At 41.7% G+C, this 23,401-nt stretch overlaps 2 protein-coding genes across 6 annotated transcripts in view; one reads left to right on the top strand and one right to left on the bottom strand.

Annotated features, from left to right (window-relative positions):
• The first annotated feature begins 170 nt into the window (after positions 1-170).
• CCDC121 (coiled-coil domain containing 121) lies at positions 171-3,083 on the top strand. Of its 3 annotated transcripts, none has more exons than XM_027555783.1 (2): positions 171-658; positions 1,453-3,083. In XM_027555783.1, the coding sequence occupies exons 1-2, from the start codon at positions 540-542 to the stop codon at positions 2,417-2,419; spliced, it is 1,086 nt and encodes a 361-aa protein (XP_027411584.1). In that variant the 5' UTR covers positions 171-539; the 3' UTR covers positions 2,420-3,083. The 3 variants fall into 3 exon arrangements, with proteins under 3 accessions (XP_027411584.1, XP_027411586.1, XP_027411585.1); XM_027555785.1 differs by having other exon boundaries at positions 347-422; XM_027555784.1 differs by lacking the exon at positions 171-658 and adding an exon at positions 951-1,244.
• A 4,882-nt stretch (positions 3,084-7,965) lies between these two features.
• ZNF512 (zinc finger protein 512) overlaps positions 7,966-23,401 on the bottom strand; it is a 31,018-nt gene continuing 15,582 nt past the window's right edge. For all 3 annotated transcript variants that reach the window (XM_027555787.1, XM_027555789.1, XM_027555788.1), the window contains exons 10-14: positions 22,275-22,469; positions 17,079-17,180; positions 16,143-16,205; positions 14,560-14,658; positions 7,966-9,929 (exon numbers count right to left, since the gene is read on the bottom strand). In XM_027555787.1, the coding sequence (XP_027411588.1) occupies positions 9,621-9,929; positions 14,560-14,658; positions 16,143-16,205; positions 17,079-17,180; positions 22,275-22,469 (768 nt within the window). In that variant the 3' untranslated portion in view covers positions 7,966-9,620. The remainder of the gene's footprint in view (positions 9,930-14,559; positions 14,659-16,142; positions 16,206-17,078; positions 17,181-22,274; positions 22,470-23,401) is intronic.

Below are 23,401 nucleotides of genomic sequence, written 5' to 3' on the forward strand. Positions count from 1 at the left end.
CACCCGCGACTTTCCGGATTCTGAATGAGACTAGAACCCAACAAAACCAATCGAATCCAACCCAACCGGCCAGAAAGGGCAGGGCCAAGGGGCGAGGCGTGCACCTTTTTCTGTCCGTCGCGACCCGGATGGGGGCCCAACTAGGGACCCCGTCGGGGAAGTGGAGGCACTGGGAGGACGGCTGGAAAAGGCCAACCAAAGAGCTGCTCACGGTCGTCGGGCAGGGCCTGGGAAGGTCAAAGCTCTGGACCCCGGGCGGGCAGGACAATCAGAGACCCCAGGGTCCACCAGGGACCCCAGGGACGACCAGGGATTCCCGCGCTACGTTAGTGAAGAGAGTGCGTTTTCCTGTCAGCCCCCGGGGAGCTGGGAACCGAGCCTCTGGAGAAGCGGCCGTCAGAGCTCTTCCGTCAGTCGAGGAGGTTAGGCGGCTTAGGACTGCACGACAGGGAACCCTGACAGGATGCGAGCCCCAGCGTTGCTGGGCCACGCCGAGATCCGCAGAGCCTAGTTCGGAGAAACTGGGGACAACCCCCGTAATGACACGCTATTTCCGCGTGTTGCCGGCCCCCCAAAATAGCTCTCGCTCGCTGATGGTCTCCCGAAAGGGACAGAACCGTGACACCGGGGGAAAACAGTCGGCTGACAAGTTTGTCAAGTAGGTACTGAAGGGGCACCTCCCTCCACCCTAGCTCCCTTGGCACCCGGAAAGCTGAAGAGCTGAGGCGTGTATTCCTCCGTCACCCAGTTGGCTCCAATGGCCCTTTGGAGTGGCTGTAGTGTTCAATAAGCTGTGAGATGTGGGTTTTACACCCAGGCTCTGTTGTACATTGTACACTCGCGGAGTTAACTTGTGAAGGCAGAAGGGGACGACAGAGGTTGGACACCGACTCAATGGACATGAGTTTCAGTAAACTCCGGGAGCTGATGATGGACAGGGAGGCCTGGCGTGCTGCAGTCCATGGGGTCGCAGAGAGTCCCACAAGACTGAGCGACTGAACTGAACTGAACTGAGGGCTGGCCATCAGCTGAGGACGTTATACGGCTTAGGACTGCAGGACTCCGGACCCTGGCAGGATCCTTGCCCCAGAGTTGCTGGGCCACACCGAGATCCGCAGAGACTAGTTCAGAGAAACTAGGAATTTCTGGGGGTGTACATTGTAGTGAAGTCACTTCAATTCTCTGAACCTGTTTTCTCCTCTTTAAGCTGGAGATACTACCTCTCAGGGTTGCAGCGAAGACATGTCAGTTGTAAATTACACTCCCTTGTTTTCACCCCTAGTTCTACCACTCTTCCCCCACCACTCCTACCCACTTACCTTGTGTGAGGGACATCAATTTGTCCTCCCAAATACTTGAGATATGATTTACAGTACAAGTGTGCATTTTAAAAATTATTTTCTAATTTCTCATGAAAAACATGAGCAAATGTCTCCTTTGTTCTTCTTTCAGATTGGCTGAGGACACCAGTAATTCCCTTCAACCAGATGTTAATTTCATAAATACTTTTCTCAAGCCAGAGAAGCTAACAAGGGTTGAGAAGAGGTTTAAGGGAAGAGCAGTAATGGAAATGATGAAGCTGGACAAAGCAATCAAAGAAACTCAAACTCGGCTAGAGCCCTTAGTGGTGGAAACCCGGCAGCTACTGGAGGAAAAAGATCACATACAGAAGGAAAACCAGTTCTTTCAGGAATACCTGACCAAGCAAACAGAGGAGTCTAGACAGAGAACCGAGAAGCTGTGGAACTACTATCTACAACAAAGCAGGAAGATTGAACAAAGAAAACAAGAATTAACCTCCAAATATGCTAACAAAAATTCAGCGCTTAAAAGAGAGCTCTTGGAGAAGGAAAACACTCTATCCAATTTGAATAAGCAGTTGGAGGCAATGAGGGACATTTCAGTGATAAAGGAAAAACAGGACAGAGAAATTGAGAAACTTCAGCAGGAGATAAAGAAGACCCACGATGAGACAGCTGCAAAGAAACAGGCGATGCTCGTCCAGTTCTTCCAGGACAAAGCATTACTGGAGGCACAGCTGAGTGAGCTAGAGGCAAGGCAGTCGGGAAAGAAGCTAACAAAGGAGCTGAAAAGCAAGAACCAGGCCTTGGAGAAGGCAGCAAAGCAGCACGTTTCTGAGTTCCACAGTAACATCAACAGACAGCACCAACAGTTACAGAAGGAACTTCCAGAGCTAGTTCAGAAATGCCATCAGTTGGAGGATACTCACAGCCAATTAAAAAAGAAGCAGCAGCTGCTGCAGCAGGAGCACTGGTACGTGGAGTGCTTAAGGCGAGGGAGGCACCAGCTGCAAGAAAGGCGTAATCGGTGCCCAAATGGACAGGGTTCTCCAAAGACCACAAGGAACCCTGCCCTAGGCACCAAATCAAAGGTGCATCCAAAGAAATTTCTAAAATAACACTAAGTCAAGACTGAAGCAAGGGTTCTTAGGTGCTATATAACATAACCCTGGTTAGGAAGGCTTTGAGATCTCAGGTTGCTATAGTAAAATACCCATTATAATGTGTTAATGTGAAGGATTAGGTGTTTTTCTCTACCAGTACTGCTAGATTATTGGTAGCACTGGCTTCCCGTTAAGTTAGGTTTTTCTTTAATTAGCTCCTGGTAATAACTGGGCTGTTCCTTATACCTCCAGATAACCCAGTAACATTTGCCAAAATTCCACCTGTGAAAACACCTCAGGAAAACACCTTGAGAAAGTGACAGAGGAACAGTTGTGTGGTGTGTTCCACCTAGCTAAGTTAGGTTTCTTTACAGAAAAAGAAACCCCTGAGGAATAGCATTTCAGATTGTTAGATTCTGCTTTGTGCTCTGTAAACAATCAATGTCCATGTATCCTCCCTTCTTTGGCCACCTTAGCACACATGTGCGATGTTTTCAAGCTTCTTTATAAAGTCTGTGCTAGTGATCAAGTAGCTGCTTCTGTAGTTTTCTCATGATTGAAAGATTAATAACAGCAAGTGTAAACAGGATGACCTGCTGTCTGATGCTCAGCCCGTACAATTTTAACTTTGCGTAAACTGTGGGATGTTAGTTTCTCAGTGGTATCTGACACTTTGTGACCCCATGGACTGTAGCCCGCCAGGCTCCTCTGTCCGTGAAATTCTCCAGGCAAGGATTGGGTAGCCATTCCCTTCTCTAGGGGATCTTCTTGACCAGGGATCGAACCTGGTCTCCTGCTTGCAAGCAGATTCTTTACGAAGGTGGCTCAGATGGTAAAGAATCTGCCTGTAATGCAGGAGACCCGCGTTCAATTCCTGGGTTGAGAAGATCCCCTGGAGAAGGGCATGGCAACCCACTCCAGTATTCTTGCGTGGAGAATTCCATGAACAGAGGAGCCTGGCAGGCTCTAATCCATGGAGTCACAAAGAGTCAGACATGACTAAGCGACTAACACTTTCACTTATACCATCAAACTCTGTGAAGGAAGGGTAGAGGGCACAGTATAGTCCGTTTTCTGTGGAGAAATACCATTAACCTGTGAGATGACTGACTGCTTCTGCCTGTTTTAGAAAAATGTATCAAAAGAAAGTGATCATATATTTGGAGAACTTTTTGAAGATTCTTTTGCCATCTTGTTCCCTAGCAATATCCTCAAATTCTAAGATTACAAAGATGACTGGTTTTAATAGAAAGAGCACTTTAGCTTTAGGTCATGTGTATCCTACATCTATGCCCCTTCAATTGAACTAGGAATAGTATTTTAAATTAGTTTAGACTTGTAGGATAGTTACATTTTTGGCACTTAGGACATACTAATGATCAGATCGGGGATTTCTTTGAATGCTGAATCCTGGTAGAAATATAGCTTCATATTTTAACATTACTCCCTTATGAAAAAATAGAATCAACTTTATGTTTTTAAGAAACTGTCAGTGATGAAAACCTTCAGAATGATTTTCCCAGTTTTCAGTTTCATTCATATGTAAAATGAATTCTTGTACTTAGATTCAGAAAAGGATTCTGCCTCCATGTGCCTTTACTTCTAGCTTTAACAACTTTGCTGTTAAATGTGTAATGTCTTGGTTCCTAATTTTTTATTGAAAATAAAAAATTAAAGATTACCCAGTGATTTCATTATTGTTCCAATGTAATATACCTTCTACTCATATCTTTCCTCACTTCTTACCAACTCTGAATGTCTTCCTCATACTGGTGTGCATAAAATAAAAATGCAGTTTTAGTGTACAAAGTCAAATGTTAGGTAGCACACAAAAACCTTAACCTAAAAGAGTTTGTCAATGGAGCTGAAAATAGAGCTTGTTTCTTAAAATGTGGTATCCAAAACACACTTGAAACTTTTATTCTCTATGGATGCAAAAACCACAGGAAAACATGTAACTAAGGATAATGAGTTGGAATGGATGATGGATGGAGAATCTTATTATTCTGTTAATTCCCCCTCCTGCCAGTGCTACCCTGATGATCTAATTCAGGACTGAATAATTTCCATCCTGTCTATTTTGAATTCCTCTCATCCCAGATAACGGATGTGATTTCATATAGTACTTCTGGCCTTCTCTGTTGGGAGTGAGGCTTCTGAAGACTTGAAGACTTTAAGGGGTGGGTCATCTGATAAAGGCCCTTGGAAATTCTTAACAGCAAGCCAGCAGTAGGTTCAGAGAAGGCAACAGCAACCCACTCCAGTACTCTTGCCTGGAAAAGCCCATGGGCGGAGGAGCCTGGTAGGCTGCAGTCCATGGGGTCGCAAAGAGTCAGACACAACTGAGCGACTTTCACTTTCATGCATTGGAGAAGGAAATGGCAACCCACTCCAGTGTTCTTGCCTGGAGAATCCCAGGGATGGGGGAGCCTGGTGGGCTGCCGTCTATGGGGTCACACAGAATCAGACACGACTGAAGCAACTTAGCAGCAGCAGTAGGTTGGCCAACTAAGATTTCAGTCTAGTTTTTGTCTGCTTTCCTATGCTGGAAAGGAAAGAGGGTGATGTTACAGAAAGTGTGTTAGAACAGACCTCAGAGGTAAAATTTAGGTTAAGACTTAAATGATAAAATGAAGCCTGCAGTACAATTGGGGGAAAAGACATTCTAGGCTGCCGTCTACGGGGTCGCACAGAGTCAGACATGACTGAAGCGACTTAGCCGCAGCAGCAGCAGACAGTGGAAACGGGGAACGCAAAGGCTCCAAGATGGGAAGGAGTTTGGGAGGATTAAGGAACAAAAGTCAATGTGGCCAAGTATAGTTGGGGACTGGACAGAAAAAGGGTGGAGCAGAGACCAAGGAGGTTAAAAAGGTTAATGGTGACAGCAAGGAGGCCTTGTAGGACAAAGTGGGATGAATTTTATTCTAAGTGCACTGGGAAATCATTAGGCTTTGAGCAAGTGAATGAAGTCTGATTTATAGTATAAAAAACTCAGCACAGTTGTATGTGGAGTATACCAAGCCAGTGAAAAGGAATCCAGTTAGGAAGCTCTTGAAAAGGCAAGAGGTGATGACTGTTCTGAATGGAAAGGCAAATATGGGAGTGAACATTAGACATAGGGGAGAGCTGACTCTTAGTGGGAGGGGACAAATAGGTTATACAGGAGACTAGGCTCACGAACAGACCCAAGACTGTATCATGAAAAAAAAAAAAAAAAACAAAGACTGTATCATGTCTCAAAGAACATTTATTTTTCCCCCATATAATAGTCTGAGGTCATCCTGAAGGGCCAATAGTCTTTCTTGAGGTGATTCAGAGAATCAAATATTTCCATGTTGTGCTCTACCACGCCCTAGAGATGCCTTATCATATGCATCTACCAGAAGGGGAAAGTGAGCATGGAGGTACACTCACCCTCTTAAAAGTTCTGGCACAGAATTGATACATTTCTACTCACACTCCACTAGAGAAGTTAGCTAGTTAGCCTATCACTATAGGGGGATTGGGTGGAGCCCTGGGAAGTGTAGTCATTTGTCCTGTAACCCTGTAACTGTGCAACCCTGTCCAATTTTGCTGGACAGCCAGTAGTCTGGTACAAGGATGCTTCCAATATGAATTGGGAATAAGATTGTAGTATCATTATTTTAGACTGGAATATCATTCTTATAGATGTCTACTGGAACCCCTGAGCAGGAGGAATCTATATAGCCCTAGGGTGTGCTGAGTCCCAGGGCAGATCTTCAATTTTAAGAGACCTTGCCAATTTGTTTATAAATTGATTGTACCAATGTCCGTTCCCAAGTCCAGGGAGTTCACACTGCTCCAAAATCTAGCTGGACTTGATACAGTCCAACTTCAGGACATATTATTCTAATGAATTTGGTTTAAAAACTTAAAACACTCGGTAATATGATTAGAACACTCTCTAGTGTGTCCTGCTGATCCCTGGCTCAGACAGCAAAAATAAAAGGATCCCCTGTGAGGGCCCTGGATGAGACTGGACAAGTTTAATCTCAAACCAATTACAGGCACACATCTATTTTGGGGGGCTTGGGTGCACACTACTGCAATATGGTGAAATTCACAACAAATGAGTCATATGAATTTTCCAGTTTCCCAGTGCATATCGAAAAAGTAAGAGAGTTCCAGAAAAACATCTATTTCTGCTTTATTGACTATGCCAAAGCCTTTGACTGTGTGGATCACAATTAACTGTGGAAAATTCTGAAAGAGATGGGAATACCAGACCCCCTGACCTGCCTCCTGAGAAATCTGTATGCAGGTCAGGAAGCAACAGTTAGAACTGGACAAGGAACAGACTGGTTCCAAATAGGAAAAGGAGTACGTCAAGGCTGTATATTGTCACCCTGCTTATTTAACTTATATGCAGAGCACATCATGAGAAACGCTGGGCTGGAGGAAGCACAAGCTGGAATCAAGATTGCGGGGAGAAATATCAATAACCTCAGATATGCAGATGACACCACCCTTATGGCAGTAAGTGAAGAAGAACTCAAGAGCTTCTTGATGAAAGTGAAAGGGGAGAATGAAAAAGTTGGCCTAAAGCTCAACATTCAGAAAACGAAGATCATGTCATCTGGTCCCATCACTTCATGGCAAATAGATGGGAAAACAGTGGCTGAGTTTATTTTTCTGGGCTCCAAAATCACTGCAGATGGTGACTGCAGCCATGAAATTAAAAGACACTTATTCCTTGGAAGGAAAGTTATGACCAACCTAGACAGCATATTAAAAAGCAGAGACATTACTTTGCCAACAAAGGGCTGTCTAGTCAAGGCTATGGTTTTTCCAGTAGTCATATATGGATGTGAGAGTTGGACTATAAAGAAACCTGAGCACAGAGGAATTGATGCTTTTGAACTGTGGTGTTGGAGAAGACTCTTGAGAGTTCCTTGGACTGTGAGGAGATCCGACCAGTCCATTCTAAAGGAGACCAGTCCTGGGTGTTCATTGAAGGACTGGTTCATTGATGTTGAAGCTGAAATTCCAATACTTTGGCCACCTGATGCGAAGAGCTGACTCACTGGAAAAGACCCTGATGCTGGAAAAGATTGAGGGCAGGAGGAGAAGGGGACGACAGAGGATGAGATGGTTGGATGGCATCACCAACTCAACGGACATGGGTTTAGATGGACTCCAGCAGTTGGTGATGGACAGGGAGGCCTGCCATGTTGTGGTTCATAGGGTCACAAAGAGTCGGAGACAACTGAGCAACTGAACTGAACTGAACAGTGCATATAAAAGGTATGCAATGTAGACTACACTACATTGTAGTTGCTTTATAGTGTGCAATGCCATTATGTCTAAAGCAACAACTGTACATACTTCAATCAAAATCAGTATCTGTAAAGGGAAGAGCAATAAAGCAAGGTATGAGTAGATTCATTTGAACCAGCATAATTTTGGACCTAAGCAACTGAGAAACTGTATGTTACTTCTTCAAAACTCATTCCCATCTCTAGTCATCCTTTCCCTCCCTTCACACACAGTGTCAGCAAGGAGACAGGTAGCACATTGGAGTCAATGAACAATGGAAAACATCATTCTAACACAGTCATTTATTTTTCTTGCCATTGCCAAACATTCCCCAAATCTTACTCACCAGAAATTAACAAGAGCTTCTCCATTTTCCTCCCTGACAATCCTCATGAACGGAAAGGGCTTTAAGAGAGCAACTGCCAATGACAATGTCGAGTGGACAGACCATGTCCTTCGTTTCAAAACTACCTGTTCTGGTAGTATCCCAACCAAGTTTCAATGCTCCTATGTTTCAAAGTGGTCTTCACAAAAGCCCACATTTTAAGGCTATATGGAGGAGCACAGAGAACAGTTAATAGTGGTAACAGCCTTTTAGATTTTGAAAAGGCAGTACTGGTCCACATCAGGGTTAAGGGTCTCTGGCTTTTTATGCGGCATAAGCCACAAAAACTGGCAAGAATACAGAAGACCAATATTTATGGAAAGGGGGAAGAGAATTCAGAAATACAATAACAGAGCTGCTCTAATTAATGCTCCAGGGAAAGCCAGCCTCAAGGAGAACAGCCTAACAGATACTATCAGCTAGGCATGAGTATCAGAAAAAGAACTTTTCTTTCCAACTCCAGATAAGTATCTACACCTGGTGTCAAAGTCTCAGGTTATAAAGAGGGCAGAACACAAGATCTAAAAAAGGGTAGAGAACAACATTCTCAGAAAATTCAGAGACAGACTTTGGCTAAATGGGAGATACAAGGACTTAACAGAGTGCAGACTAACCATCAGGTCAAGTCCAGGGAAGAAGGAATGTGCACCCTGGCTACCAATCTTCATGGCAGTACCAGCAATATTAGGGTTCTGTTTCAAATATCAGAGGTAAAAGGGTATTACTTCTCAATCCTCAAAACTGCAGGAACAAAATAAACTGCAGGGAAGTTCATTTGAGGTGGTATTTATTTCTGCTGCCTTCTTCTTTCCAGTCATTTTATGTGAGACATATTCCTCCTAAGGCTGCGTATCATACCTGTGCATCTAGTTACTTACTGCCACCTGGGATGAAGTATTTCCCAGGAAAACCTGCGTCCAGAGGGTCTAGCTTTATTATTCTAAGTATCTTCTCACTTTCAATCCTAAAACCATAATGAGACAACAAACAGCCTCCAGAAATTCTGTCACCCAAGCAGACAGGGGACCCTTATTAAAGGAGTGACAACAGTTCTAGGTTCTAGGCTTGTTATATCACAAATACAAAATCATCAATCATATGGTTTTAAAAAGTTAGTTTGGAATCATTTTATAAGATAGATGATGGAGTAACTACGAAATCAATGGCGTTTCCAAGAACATTCTATACCCCAGTATGGGAAGGATAATCAAACAGGTTTCTTAGTCTTGTACAGGGCAAGAGGGCCTACAGTGGACCTTAAGGGGGAGCTCTTTGGGCAAGATGAGAGAAAAACAGGGGGACTCCAATGAGAATAGCAGGAAAATCTACCAAAAAGGGGATGGGGGTGGGGGTGGTGGAGGGTTCACAAGAATCAGTAGGGAAAACAGTGAAATTTACACAGGAGGAAGGAGCTGAGTGTGTCACAGCGTTACACAAACAGCTGAAAGAGTAAATTTCTCTTCACTCAGCCCCCGTGACTCAGGCCTCTCCACACAGGTCCCTGTAACCACAGCCTCCCATCCACTCTCCCAGGAGTGCTTTCACACTGACTGCCTATTTCTTTCCTCGTTTATGATTCGTCTTTGGGGACCTGACTTTCTGAAACTGTGTTGGCACTGGCTCCTGCTCTGGTTCTTTACGGGATGTCGCCACTAGCAGTTCCTCATGATTCCTCCTCTGATCCTTCCCTACTCTAAGACTTGGCTCTGTCTCAGGAAGCTCAATGCCAGGCTGCTGCCGCCGCCTTAGAGACCGTCGGCTCCTGTGCTGCTGCCTCCGCTTCTCTTCTTCTTGCTGTCGCTGTTTTATCTTCATCAGCTTCTCAAAGCTCTTGGTTGTTGTCGGATTGACAACAAACCAATCCTACAAAGGCAAAACAGAAACACCATCCAGTCAAAATACAGTGCCTGAGGAAGCGGTATGGAAGACTTTTTTTTTTAAGGTAGGATTAGGGAAGAACACAATAAGGAGGAAACAGATATGAAACTAGAGCTTAGAACTGTGTCTTATAAACTGGAGAAATTCAGTACAAAGCAGTCATTACAAGCATTTCTTGTTTAAGACATGACTTCAGGTACTACTGTAAGGGATCTACAAAGCCTGATTACTTAGCATCATCCCACCCATTCCTCTCCTTTTGAAGATCTCCTCATGAAACATAAAACATTTGGCCATAGGAGATCTTTATTTCAATTTTTAATTTTGCAGCCAGACCACCTAAGTATAAATCTCAGCTCTGTTTCTAACCATGTGACCATCAGAAAACTACTTAACCTCTCTGAGTCTCAGTTTAAAAAATTAAGGGCTGGAGAACTGGAACCCAATGAAGAAGTATTCCTGCAAAAGAAAAAATCCAAAACAAAACACAGAAATAAAATCAACAAAATGTCAACGTAAATCAAGAAATCTGCTTAGTCTTCTAGCTCTAACTACCAATTCATAGGAAATAACAGAATAGAGAATCACTGCTATAGGAACGCAAACAGCCAAGTCCAGAAGGTGAGTAAACATAGGTGACCAAGGGCCTGGTTTCTTCAATAATAGGGGAAAAGAAACACCTACGTTGCCTGATGAGATTGTCACTAGCCATGTGTCATTAGTAAGCTCTTGAAACATGCTGAATCCAAATCAAGATATGCTATGTAAAACACACAGTAAATTTCAAAGACTTTCTGTGAAAAAAAATGTAAAGTAGCTCATTAATAATTCTGTATTGACTACCATGTTAAAAAGATAGTATTTTAGATATATTGTGTTTAAATAAAATACAGTATTAAAGTCAATTTCACCAGTTATCTTTATACTTTTTAAAAATGCAGTTAGTAGAAAAATCTGGATTACACATGTGGCTCACATTATATTTCTATTAGATAGCACTACTCTAGATTAAGACAGACAAACACAAGGACTTCCCTAGCAGTACAGTGGTTAAGACTCGGCACTCACAATGCAAGGGGCACTGGTTCCCTGTTCGGAGAACTAAGATTCGCCATGCCATGTGATGAGGCCAAAAAAAAAAAAAATCTAAAACAAAGGTCCATATACGGCATTTGTCTATTTTATTTTAATTCATTCATTCATTTACTTCCTTTTTTTTCCTCCTGCAGTGGAAGCACAGAGTCTTAACCACTGGACCACCAGGGAAGTCCAGTTTTAGATCTTGATTGGAATAAATCAAATCTGAAATAAAATGATGAGACAGTTAGGGAAGTATAAATAATGAGTACATATATGATGATATAAGGAAATTTTGTTAAGTTTTAACGTGTGATGATGGTTGCAGTTATGTATTTTTAAAAGTCCTCATATTTCTAGACACAGGTTGAAAGAAGTATTGACAGCTAACATGTGATGTGGAATTTGCTTTAAAATAAGCATAAAAGGACAAGAAAAGTGGATGCAATTACCAATGACACAAGATGGGCCACACAGAGGACTGTGAAAGCTGTTCATTACACTACTCTGTGCACTTACATGTTTCTGAATGTCTGTTTAAAAAAATGTAGCCTAAGAAAGTGAGGCAAAACGGTATGAACAAGGTGAACATGTTTACCACAGTACAGAGTTCATAAATACCATCATAAATCATTGAACAAATGCTTGGGAGCAAGTCCCAGACTAAGTGAAATTCGCTGGTTCCAACTTTTGAGGAAGAAACTGGAGAAACAAGTGAACTACACAAAACCATATTTTGTTAGGAGATAATTATCTCTCAAACACTTTCTGCAGCATAAAAAGTTACAGTATTATTAAAAAAGAAAATAAGGACTGGCCTTCTTGAAGAAATCTCAGATGTGGAAAGGGATTCCCAAAGCTTCAACTGGTAAAGCAACAGGAACCACAATAGATGACACTACCTGAAGCCCAGAAAAACGAACTGAAAGTCCAGAAAAACATCTATTTCTGCTTTACTGACTATGCCAAAGCCTTTGACTGTGTGGATCACAACTAACTGTGGAAAATTCTGAAAGAGATGGGAATACCAGACCACATGACCTGCCTCTTGAGAAACCTGTATGCAGGTCAGGAAGCAACAGTTAGAACTGGACATGGAATAATAGACCGGTTCCAAATAGGAAAAGGAGTACATCAAGGCTGTATATTGTCACCCTGCTTATTTAACTTATATGCAGAGCACATCATGAGAAACGCGGGGCTGGAGGAAGCACAAGCTGGAATCAAGATTGCTGGGAGAAATATCAATAACCTCAGATATGCAGATGACAATACTCTTATGGCAGAAAGGGAAGAACAACTCAAGAGCCTCTTGATGAAAGTGAAAGAAGAGAGTGAAAAAGTTGGCTTCCAATATTCAGAAAACTAAGATCATGTCATCCGGTCCCATCACTTCATGGCAAATAGATGGGGAAACAGTGTCAGACTTTATTTTTTGGGGCTCCAAAATCACCGCAGATCGTGATTGCAGCCATGAAATTAAAAGACACTTACTCCTTGGAAGGAAAGTTATGACCAACCTAGACAGCATATTGAAAAGCAGAGACATTACTTTGCCAACAAATGTCCGTCTAGTCAAGGCTATGGTTTTTCCAGTGGTCATATATGGATGTGAAAGTTGGACTATAAAGAAAGCTGAGGGCAGAAGAATTGATGCTTTTGAACTGTGGTGTTGGAGAAGACTCTTGAGAGTCCCTTGGACTGTGAGGAGATCCAACCAGTCCATCCTAAAGGATACCAATCCTGGGTGTTCATTGGAAGGACTGATGTTGAAGCTGAAACTCCAATACTTTGGCCACCTGATGCGAAGAGCTGACTCATTGGAAAAGACCCTGATGCTGGGAAAGATTGAGGGCAGGAGGAGAAGGGAACGACAAGAGGATAAGATGCTTGGATGGCATCACCGACTCAATGGACATGGGTTTGGTAAACTCTGGGAGTTGGTGATGGACAGGGAGGCCTCGAGTGCTGCGGTCCATCGGGTCGCAAAGAGTCAGACACGACTGAGCAACTGAACTGAACTGAAGCCCACATGGCTAAGAACTATTACATCTGAGGGCAGAGAACTGTTGCAGGGGCTTGCTATTTTTCCCCAGCAAGCAACAATAGTTTCTTCAGTAAAATATGCCAAGAGAATGCACACACTACTCCTTGAGCTTTTGCAATAAGGGGTTTATTCTATAGTAAACAAATTCTCTGTTCATCTGAACTCCTAAAGACTTTCCCCAAGAGAAAACTCTTGACATTCTGAACTTAAAGCATTTTCAACTTTTAACTTTTTAATTTTGAAAATTTACAGACTTTCCACAAAAGTTACAATAGTTCAGTGAATACCTAGACTGACCAATGTTAATCTCTCTTCCCTTCCTTCCCTCCCTCCAACTCTCTCTTCCTTCCTTTGAACCATCTTCAGTTTAGTTACCGACATGATACTTTATTCCTAAAAACATCATGTATCTGCCTAAGAACAAGGGCATTCCCTGCATAACTACAATACAGTTATCACATTCTGGAATATTAACAATGACTCATTACTATCACTTTGTAGTATAGTTGGTATTCAAATTACCTCAGTTCTCTCAATAACATCTTTTACATTGTTTCTATGCGGTATTTCAACAATATTCAAAACAGGTTGCTCAAAGATGTTGGAATACCAGAAAACAGGAGTATAGACATTGCTGTGAAACAAGAATTCCAAAGGTGTAAATGCAGCCTGGTTGTCAAATGCCTAGTTTAACTAGACTTCAGGTAATCAGAGGGCTTCTCAGGTGGCTCAGTGGTAAAGCAGGAGACACAGGAGACATGGTTCAATCCCTGTGTCGGGTAGATCCCCTGGAGAAGGAAATGGCAACCCACTCCAGTATTCTTGCCTGGGAAATCCCATGGACAGAGGAGCCTGGTGGGCCTCACTCCATGAGCTCACAACAGAGTCAGACACGACTGAGCCCGTGCACACAAGTTAATTAGAAGAATCAGGGCTGCTCATAGCCACAGTTATTTCAAATGCTTTCATGAGTGAGTGAGTGAAAGTCACTCAGTCATGTCCGACTCTTTGTGACCCCATGGACTGTAGCATGCCATGGACAATTTCTGTCCATGAAATTCTCCAGAATACTAGAGTCAGTAGGCATTCCCTTCTCCAAGGGATCTTTGCAATCCAGAGATCAAACCCAGGTCTCCCACATTGCGGGCAGATACTTTACTATCTGAGCCACCAGGGAAGCCCCAAAATACTGGAGTGGGTTGCCATTCCCTTATTCAGGAGATCTTCCTGACCCATGAATCGAACCAGGGTCTCCTGCATTGCAGGCAGATTCTTTACCAGCTGAGATACCAAGGAAGCCCAAATGCTTTCATAGAAAAATACTAGTCTACATCTGATTTAAGGACGTCTTTTAATTCTAATGAGTCCAGTGGACCCTTTAGTTTTTCCTGACAGTCCCAGCCCATAGTAAGAGTCACAAAATCCACGTGCCCTGTGGCACAGTCATGGGGTCCACAAGATTATGAAGTTACGGGAAAAAAGGACCCTCACCTCAGCGTGGACAGAGTTGATGTGATACTTGACACCACTCTCTGACACAAATTCTTTCTGACAGAGAAGACACTTGTATTTTCCAGCCACAAACGTTCCCTATTTTTAAGAAAGAAAAAAAGCATGACTGGTCAATTTAGGAACAAATTTACGAAAATCCCAAACAGTAATGTATGTATCTATGTGTGTGTGTGTGTGTGTGTGTGTGTGTGTGTATACACACACATATATATACACATACATATATTTACAATATTGAAAAAATACAATTTATTGTTTGAACTCAAATCACCACCGAGCACTTTAAGCCTAACCTAAGTCACACCTACAAATAATGGTTACAGCACAAGTAAACTGCTAATTCAGGAGATAAGCAAGTTAGTGCCAGCAGAGACCCTCCCTTCCTCAAAGTACGGAGAAGACAGCATGCTAGGTAAAAGTTAAAGTACACCATTACACGTTAGATAGTTCACACTACCCTTCCAACAAGCCACATGTGCTACCTGGGCAATGGGTAGGGACTATTAGAGATGAAAAGAGGAAATATGACTTCAGCAAAGTGAAGAACAGCAATATATTTAGGAAAACTTGTTTGGGTATATTATCGCCATAATACATCTATTCTAATGCAATTCTATACCAAACACTGGCCCCACTAAGCCCCCAACACAATCTAAAGTTTCCCGATTTTATTATGTAAGATGTCACATTCTTCTATTTTCCCTATGTCTTCCACTTCCTTCCAGGTTTCTCCCCCTAAATGATCAAACGCCTTAAGTTCAATGAGGGACCAACATGTAATTCTTCCCACTAGAATCAATCCACTGCTGTACAGAATGCCTTGGGAATCCAGAATCAGAAGAGCACCCTCCATAAGACCTAGCTGAATGACTCAAACTAGGATCAAGGTGACAAATCCCTAAGCATTCCTGCACAGGTCTGGTTTGGGAGCCTATCACTCCCTTGTTGCCTTGAATTAAGACTTCTCTCCCCTCCTGAAGTTTCAGGTTTCCATGGTGCTCATTTTGTGTGAGCAGATACTGCTGATCAGGAACGGAAAGTGGCAACAATCCCAGGGCTGGTGGGCTATAGGACCCCTGGGTCAACATGGAAAAGATTCAGTGAGGTGAATGGCTGTGAACCTGACATCCAGGGATCCCATCTCCCATCCCCGAAAGACAGTATAGTTCAGATGGCTCTGGAGATCTTCACCAATCTAGATAAACACATGTTAAGTTGATTCTAGGAAGCTGAAGGCCCAGCAAAGCAGGACAGGCCCAGTGTAGCACAGGCTCAGGTGGAAAAAGTTAAATCCCTGATAGGCACTGAGAACTATGTATTTTTCTCCAAATTTTTTCATTGATATGACTTATGGCTATTTTGGGGTATTCTGCATCTTTGGCATGCCCTGGTATCCCACCTAGTAACAGACCAAGAATTTTTGGGATACACACAAAAAAAGTAAACCAGTCTTTGAAGTAACAGACAATAGGATAACTAGCTGTTCACCGAATCTGAATTCTCTTCCATGTCAGACTATTTTAGAGGTCATGTTCAGATAAATAGTTCAGAATGTTACAAACCAATGTACAAGAGCCCAGGTGAGCTTTAAGACCAGATACACTACTGTAGACAGCCTCACAACCCTGTAAAAGAGAAGAAGAAAGCATGTGAAGATGACACCAAATAGCATCATTTTCTTAGCAATCTGGCCATTCACATTAACCCACTCTACCCTCGGGAGGAAGAGGTCAAATAAACTGTACCACAACCACACAGAAACATATGCAAGCCAGAGAACAAGAGGTAAAAGAAAAAGAGATAAGCAAGCTGCTTAATAAAACTTAAAACATTCTCTTCTCTGGTGCCTTTCCAATACTTAGAAACACAAAAAACCGTATGCTCAGGTTTTACAAAAATTAACTTTCTCTAGTATAAATGTCTCTCGTATATCTACTCCTCCCCAAAGCACTGCATATACAATTGCAGTTGATTAATGATGGCGGGAAATTCTATGCCACTTTTCCAATCAGGAAATGAGTCATAAACCCTCCCTTTGAAACTGCGTTAAGTCCTGTGATTCTTTTGACAAACAGCATGCTATGAAAATGATACTGAACAAATTCTGAAGCTAGGCCTAAGACATCTGAGCTTTTCCTTTATGTTCTTGGAATATTCTTCTTGAGAATTCAGTCACCATGTATCCTGGTGGTAACCCAACTACAATGCAAGATAGAGAGGCCATATGGGCAGCCAATATCCCAGGTGAAGTGGCTGCTTAGAAGCCATTCAACACTCAGAACTTCCAGCTAAAAGCAACCCATAAATGATTCCAGCTGATGTCATGTATTACTACAACTGCCCTCTGAGTGTGGATAGAACTGGTGATTTACAGAACTGTTAATAAAGTAATCAATGTTTTAACTCTTTCACGTGCTTTGTCACAAAGGAATAAATAACTGAAACAACAGCAGATATTTGATCAACATTTAATGACTAGATGAAAGAGAAAGAACCACCTGGTTAGGACACTGAATGCGATGATACTTCTTGATATCTGACTTCCATTTGTGTAGTACTTCTTGGCTGAAGGTCGGTAGCCCAGGACGAGTATATTTTAACTATAAGACAGGAAACATTTTATTGGAGGAACAACTTTCAACCAAAATATCCCATAAGTAAGAGAATTATGTGAGCTCTTCAGGTCATGTAATTCTGGAGTTACGGAAGTATATTTTTTTTTTTTTCAGAAGTATATTTTCATACACAAAAAACATGGCACACCAGGCTTCCCTGTCCATCACCAACTCCCAGAGATTGCTCAAACTCATGCTCATCAAGAAGGATCTTAAGATCCAACTTAAGATCTTAAGGATCTTAAGATCCTTTTAAGTTCCTGAAACATATTATGTATGTTTCAAAACATCGCCTACTGTTTTGTCTTAAAACAGTTTGACTTTTAACAGAAGACAGGAGACTTTCAGATATAACATTTCATCTAAAGTTGAAAATTAAAAAGCTAGTGACAGAGCATTACACAGTAAAAATATTTGTTACAAGAGAGAGAGAAAGCAATACAGATATGTCCTCTCTCTATATATGTATACATTACACTCAAGAAATATATATATACTTAATAGAAAAGAAGAGAAGCAAAAAGCAAAGGAGAAAAGGAAAGATACAAGCATCTGAATGCAGAGTTCCAAAGAATAGCAAGGAGAGATAAGAAAGCCTTCCTCAGTGATCAATGCAAAGAAATAGAGGAAAACAACAGAATGGGAAAGACTAGAGATCTCTTCAAGAAAATTAGAGACACCAAGGGGACATTTCATGCAAAGATGGGCTCCATAAAGGACAGAAATGGTATGGACCTAACAGAAGTAGAAGATATTAAGAAGAGATGGCAAGAATACACAGAAGAACTATACAAAAAAGATCTTCATGACCCAGATAATCACAATGATGTGATCACTGACCTAGAGCCAGACATCCTGGAATGTGAAGTCAAGTGGGCCTTAGAAAGCATCACTAGGAACAAAGCTAGTGGAGGTGATGGAATTCCAGTTGAGCTATTTCAAATCCTGAAAGATGATGCTGTGAAAGTGTTGCACTCAATATGCCAGCAAATTTGGAAAACTCAGCAGTGGCCACAGGACTGGAAAAGGTCAGTTTTCATTCCAATCCCAAAGAAAGGCAATGCCAAAGAATGCTCAAACTACTGCACAACTGCACTCATCTCACATGCTAGTAAAGTAATGCTCAAAATTCTTCAGGCCAGGCTTCAGCAATACATGAACCGTGAACTTCCAGATGTTCAAGCTGGTTTTAGAAAAGGCAGAGGAACCAGAGATCAAATTGCCAACATCCGCTGGATCATGGAAAAAGCAAGAGAGTTCCAGAAAAACATCTATTTCTGCTTTATTGACTATGCCAAAGCCTTTGACTGTGTGGATCACAATAAAGTGTGGGAAATTCTGAAAGAGATGGGAATACCAGACCACCTGACCTGCCTCTTGAGAAACCTGTATGCAGGTCAGGAAGCAACAGTTAGAACTGGACATGGAACAACAGACTGGTTCCAAATAGGAAAAGGAGTACGTCAAGGCTGTATATTGTCACCCTGCTTATTTAACTTCTATGCAGAGTGCATCATGAGAAACGCTGGACTGGAAGAAACACAAGCTGGAATCAAGATTGCCGGGAGAAATATCAACAACCTCAGATATGCAGATGACACCACCCTTATGAAAGAAAGTGAAGAGGAACTAAAAACCCTCTTGATGAACGTGAAAGTGGAGAGTGAAAAAGTTGGCTTAAAGCTCCACATTCCGAAAACGAAGATCATGGCGTCCCGTCCCATCACTTCATGGGAAATAGATGGGGAAACAGTGGAAACCGTATCAGACTCTATTTTTTTTGGCTCCAGAATCACTGCAGGTGGTGATTGCAGCCATGAAATTAAAAGACGCTTACTCCTTGGAAGGAAAGTTATGACCAACCTAGATAGCATATTCAAAAGCACAGACGTGACTTTGCCAACAAAGGTCCATCGAGTCAAGGCTATGGTTTTTCCTGTGGTCATGTATGGATGTGAGAGTTGGACTGTGAAGAAAGCTGAGCACCGAAGAATTGATGCTTTTGAACTGTGGTGTTGGAGAAGACTCTTGAGAGTCCCTTGGACTGCAAGGAGATCCAACCAGTCCATTCTGAAGGAGATCAGCCCTGGGATTTCTTTGGAAGGAATGATGCTGAAGCTGAAACTCCAGTATTTTGGCCACCTCATGCGAAGAGTTGACTCATTGGAAAAGACTCTGATGCTGGGAGGGATTGGGGGCAGGAGGAGAAGGGGAGACAGAGGATGAGATGGCTGGATGGCATCACTGACTCGATGGACGTGGGTCTGGGTGAACTCCGGGAGTTGGTGATGGACAGGGAGGCCTGGCGTGCTGTGATTCATGTGGTCGCAGAGTCGGACATGACTGAGCAACTGAACTGAACTGAATAGAAATATATGTATATAGGTCAAAAGATAGAAATCAAAATGTTAACCGCAGTATTCTCTGGGTGCTAGAATTTTGAGTGATTTTTATTTTGCTTATCTGCATTTATCATTTTTCTTCACTGAAATCATGTTAATTTTTGATATTCAAAAAATTCTAACACCAAAAACTTAAGGTTCAACCTGAAAGAATGTGAGAAGACTCAGAGAACAGAACACCTAGTATATCCTTATACTACAAAATTAGAATTATTCCCAGCACTTTCTTTCACATGTTTTGACACCAGTTGGTCTCTTCTTACAACTAGAACTAGTTTCCAGTGACTTTTTTTTTGACCATGCTTTGAGTCATGCAGGATCTTACTTTCCCAACTAGGGATCAAACTCAAACCCCCTGTATTGGAAGCACAGAGTTTTAACCACTGGACCACTAGAGAAGTCCTGTTAACTAGTTTACAGAAAAAAGTTGTAACATCTGCAGAGATAGTTCTTACAAAGTTCACCATTGGTAACAGATAGTTGCATTTCTGGTGAGTAAAGAATCCTCCTACTTGAAAAATCAAAAGTATCTGAAAGGAAGCTGATTCTCTGAGATAGAAAGACAGAACCAAGTCTGTAGAGGTAATAGGTGAAGTAAGGAAAGTAAACTAAAGAACCTTTGATAAATCAGAGTACAGAACTGGTTGTTAATATTTGCTTTATGTATTTAACAACAAAAATGGAGAAACTGACCGTAACACAGTATCAGCATGGGATTTTAACACCCCATTTACATCAACAGACAGATCATCCAGACTGAAAATCAACCAGGAAAATTCACCTTAAATGACACATTATACCACATGGACTTAATATACTAAATATATATATTCCATCCAAAATCAACAGAATTCACAGTATTTGTATGTTTCATGTATTTAACAGGTTTCCCCAATGGCTCAGCGGATAAAGAATCTGCCTGCAATGCAGGTGACGCAGGTTCAATCCCTGGGTCAGGAAGATCCCCTGGAGGAGGAAATGGCAATCCACTCTAGAATTCCTGCCTGAAAAACCCCATGGACAGAGGAGCATGGTGGGCTACAGTCCAAGGGTTGCAAAGAGTCGGACACAACTGAGCATGAGCACCCTGAGCGAATACATATTTTTAATTGTTATGTCTTCTTGTTGGATTGATTCCTTTATCATTATGTCATGTACTTTGTTTCTTGCTATACTCTTTAAGTTCTATTTTGTCTGATATAAGTATTGAACAACTTTCTGTTTCCATTTGCATGGAATACCTTTTTTCATCACCTCACTTTCAGTCAGTCAGATCTGAAATGAGTCTCTCTTAGACACCATATATACAGATCTTATTTTCATATCCATTCAGTCACTTTGCCTTCTGATTGGAATATTTAGTCCATTTACATCTAAAGTAATTATTGACAGATATGTACTTACTGTGTTTAGTTAACTGTTCTCAGGTTATCTATTCTTCTTTGTTCCTTTTTCTTCTTTTGGTCTCTTCCCTTGTGATTTGATGACTATCTTTAGTGACAGTTTTGGATTCCTTTCTCTTTTTCATGTTTATCTATTACAGATTTTTGGTTTGTGGTTATCAAGAGGTTTACATATAGCAACCTTGAAAGTGTCAGTTGCTCAGTCGTGTCTGACTCTTGGGACCCCATGGACTATAGCAAGCCAGGATACTCTGTTCATGGAATTCTCTAGGAAAGAATACTGGAGTGTTGTAGCCATTCTATTCTCCAGGGGCTATTCCCAACCCAGGGATCAAGCCCAGGTCTCCTGCACTTCAGGCAGATTCTTTACCATCTGAGCCGCCAGAGGAAACCCAATAGCAAGCCACATATAAATACGTACTTGCTGTTCCCTTGAGTTTGAAGGCATTCTAACAACCCTGCATTTTTATTCTATCCCCATCAAATGTTTTAGACATATTCTACATCTTTTTATTTTATATATCCTTAAGTCCCTTTAACATTTTTTACAAAACTGATTTAGTGGTGCTGAACTCCTGTAGCTTTTACTTGTCTTGTAAAATCTTTTCTCTCTCCTTCAAATCTGAATGACAGCCTTGCTGGGTAGGGTACTTGGTTGTAGGTTTTTTCATGGTTTTAAATACATTATGTTACCCGCTTCTGGCCTGTAAAGTTTCTGCTGAAAAGTCAACTGATAGTCCTATGGGAGTTCTCTTGTACATATTCTGTTGCTTTGCTGCTTTTAAGATTTTTTTTCTTTCATTTTTGGGCTCACTACCCCCAGTCAGTGCAACTCTATTTTTAGCATATAAAATGGTGTTTTGCATAAGCTTTTATTTGGGAAAAGAAAGTAGGTGGCAAGAGGAGGTCTACTGCTATAAAAACAAACTGAAACAAATAAGAGGACTTCTTACCTAAACTAAATATTAAACTACTACATATGAACTAACAAAGTAAAAACACACTGGGCAAAGACCAAACAAAAATCTGGGAATTCAAGTTCCCCTGGAAGTAGTCTCAAATTAAGAGAGCTCCTTAAAGAACTTCTGAAAAAGACTGTCACTCTAAGACCTACATGAATTCAAACACTGAAGCCGGATCATATGTACTCCATCTCCGTGGATAAAGGAGCAAAATACTATTTGTCACGTAATTCAAATGTGTTTACCTTTCTGCACGTAGTAAGCACAATATCAGACATAACGGTTCAAAATTAATACAAGTTTCTGCCTCACCTTCCGATCATCAGGTACCAGATCCTGAAGCACCTTTCTTTTAGGCCATTCCTTGGCCAGTTCAGCAGAGGCCAGTTCCTGCAGGTGGTATACAGCTATCTTGGCAGAACGCCTTTGAACTCGGCCTCCACTCTTTGACTCCAAGCTCATGTCTTTCAAGCACTCTGGCTGTCCTGACTCTGGAAAGAAGGATATCTGCAAGAATAAGACATGGTAAAACACAGGCCTGAGAAATGGTTTCCATTAGAGCCAGTGATTAAAGGCTGTCCTTCCTGCCCTAAAAATCAAAATAATTCTTTACTAGCTTGCTAACCACATGGAGTATCAAGCTCCATCATCTTACTGCATATTTTACTGGTAAAAAAAGCTTCTTAGCAGGATAAAATCTCTTGTGTTGTGCCAAGTGGTTAAAAATCAAGACATACCCACATACCCATATAAAAAGAAATAAACATGCATCATAGCCCTAGATATAAACCATAAAAAGTATGAAATTCTAGGAGAAACCTAGGGAGAACATTCTTATGATCCTGGGCATGAAGGGTTCTATGCGTCCACTTCGTTAGGCTATTGTCATCAGTTAATCAATCAAACATTAATCTAGTTTTAATTTTAAGGTAAATCTAATTCATCTCCATAGTCAGCTGACTTTAAGTAAGACAGGTGTGACAGAAAAAAAGAGACAAGAAAGATTCCCAAGGTGAGAGAGACTCAATACTGTTGCTGACTCAAACACGAATGGGCCCATGAGCCAAAGGTTGCAGGTGGCCTTCAGAAGCTGAGCACATCCCCCAGCAAGCAAAGAAATAAGGTCCTATACCTGCATGGAACTGAATTCTTAATTAAGCTTAATGCTTAATGAGCCTGCAAACAGATCCACCCCTCAAGCCTCCATAAAGGAACAGTCCTACTAACACTTTGAGTCCAGTCTGATGAGGTTTTACGCAGGGGAACCAGCTGAGCCTGGACTTCTGGCCTAATAAACTGTGAGATAATACACTTAAATTGTTTAAGCCATTAATTTTATGATGACTGTTTTACTGCAGCAAAAGAAAATTATACATCCTACTGAGCAAAGATATCTTAGCTATAACAACAAAAGCATTATCCATGAAGGGAGAAAAAAG

Source organism: Bos indicus x Bos taurus, chromosome 11 (genome assembly GCF_003369695.1).
Source record: "Bos indicus x Bos taurus breed Angus x Brahman F1 hybrid chromosome 11, Bos_hybrid_MaternalHap_v2.0, whole genome shotgun sequence".
Lineage (NCBI taxonomy): Eukaryota > Metazoa > Chordata > Mammalia > Artiodactyla > Bovidae > Bos > Bos indicus x Bos taurus.

Bases quoted from the DNA above. Each gene is read 5' to 3' on its own strand.
- CCDC121 (XM_027555783.1), top strand. From the start codon at position 540: ATGACACGCTATTTCCGCGTGTTGCCGGCCCCCCAAAATAGCTCTCGC. The intron at 659-1,452 runs GTAGGTACTGAA...TTCTTCTTTCAG, and splicing joins TCGGCTGACAAGTTTGTCAA to ATTGGCTGAGGACACCAGTA.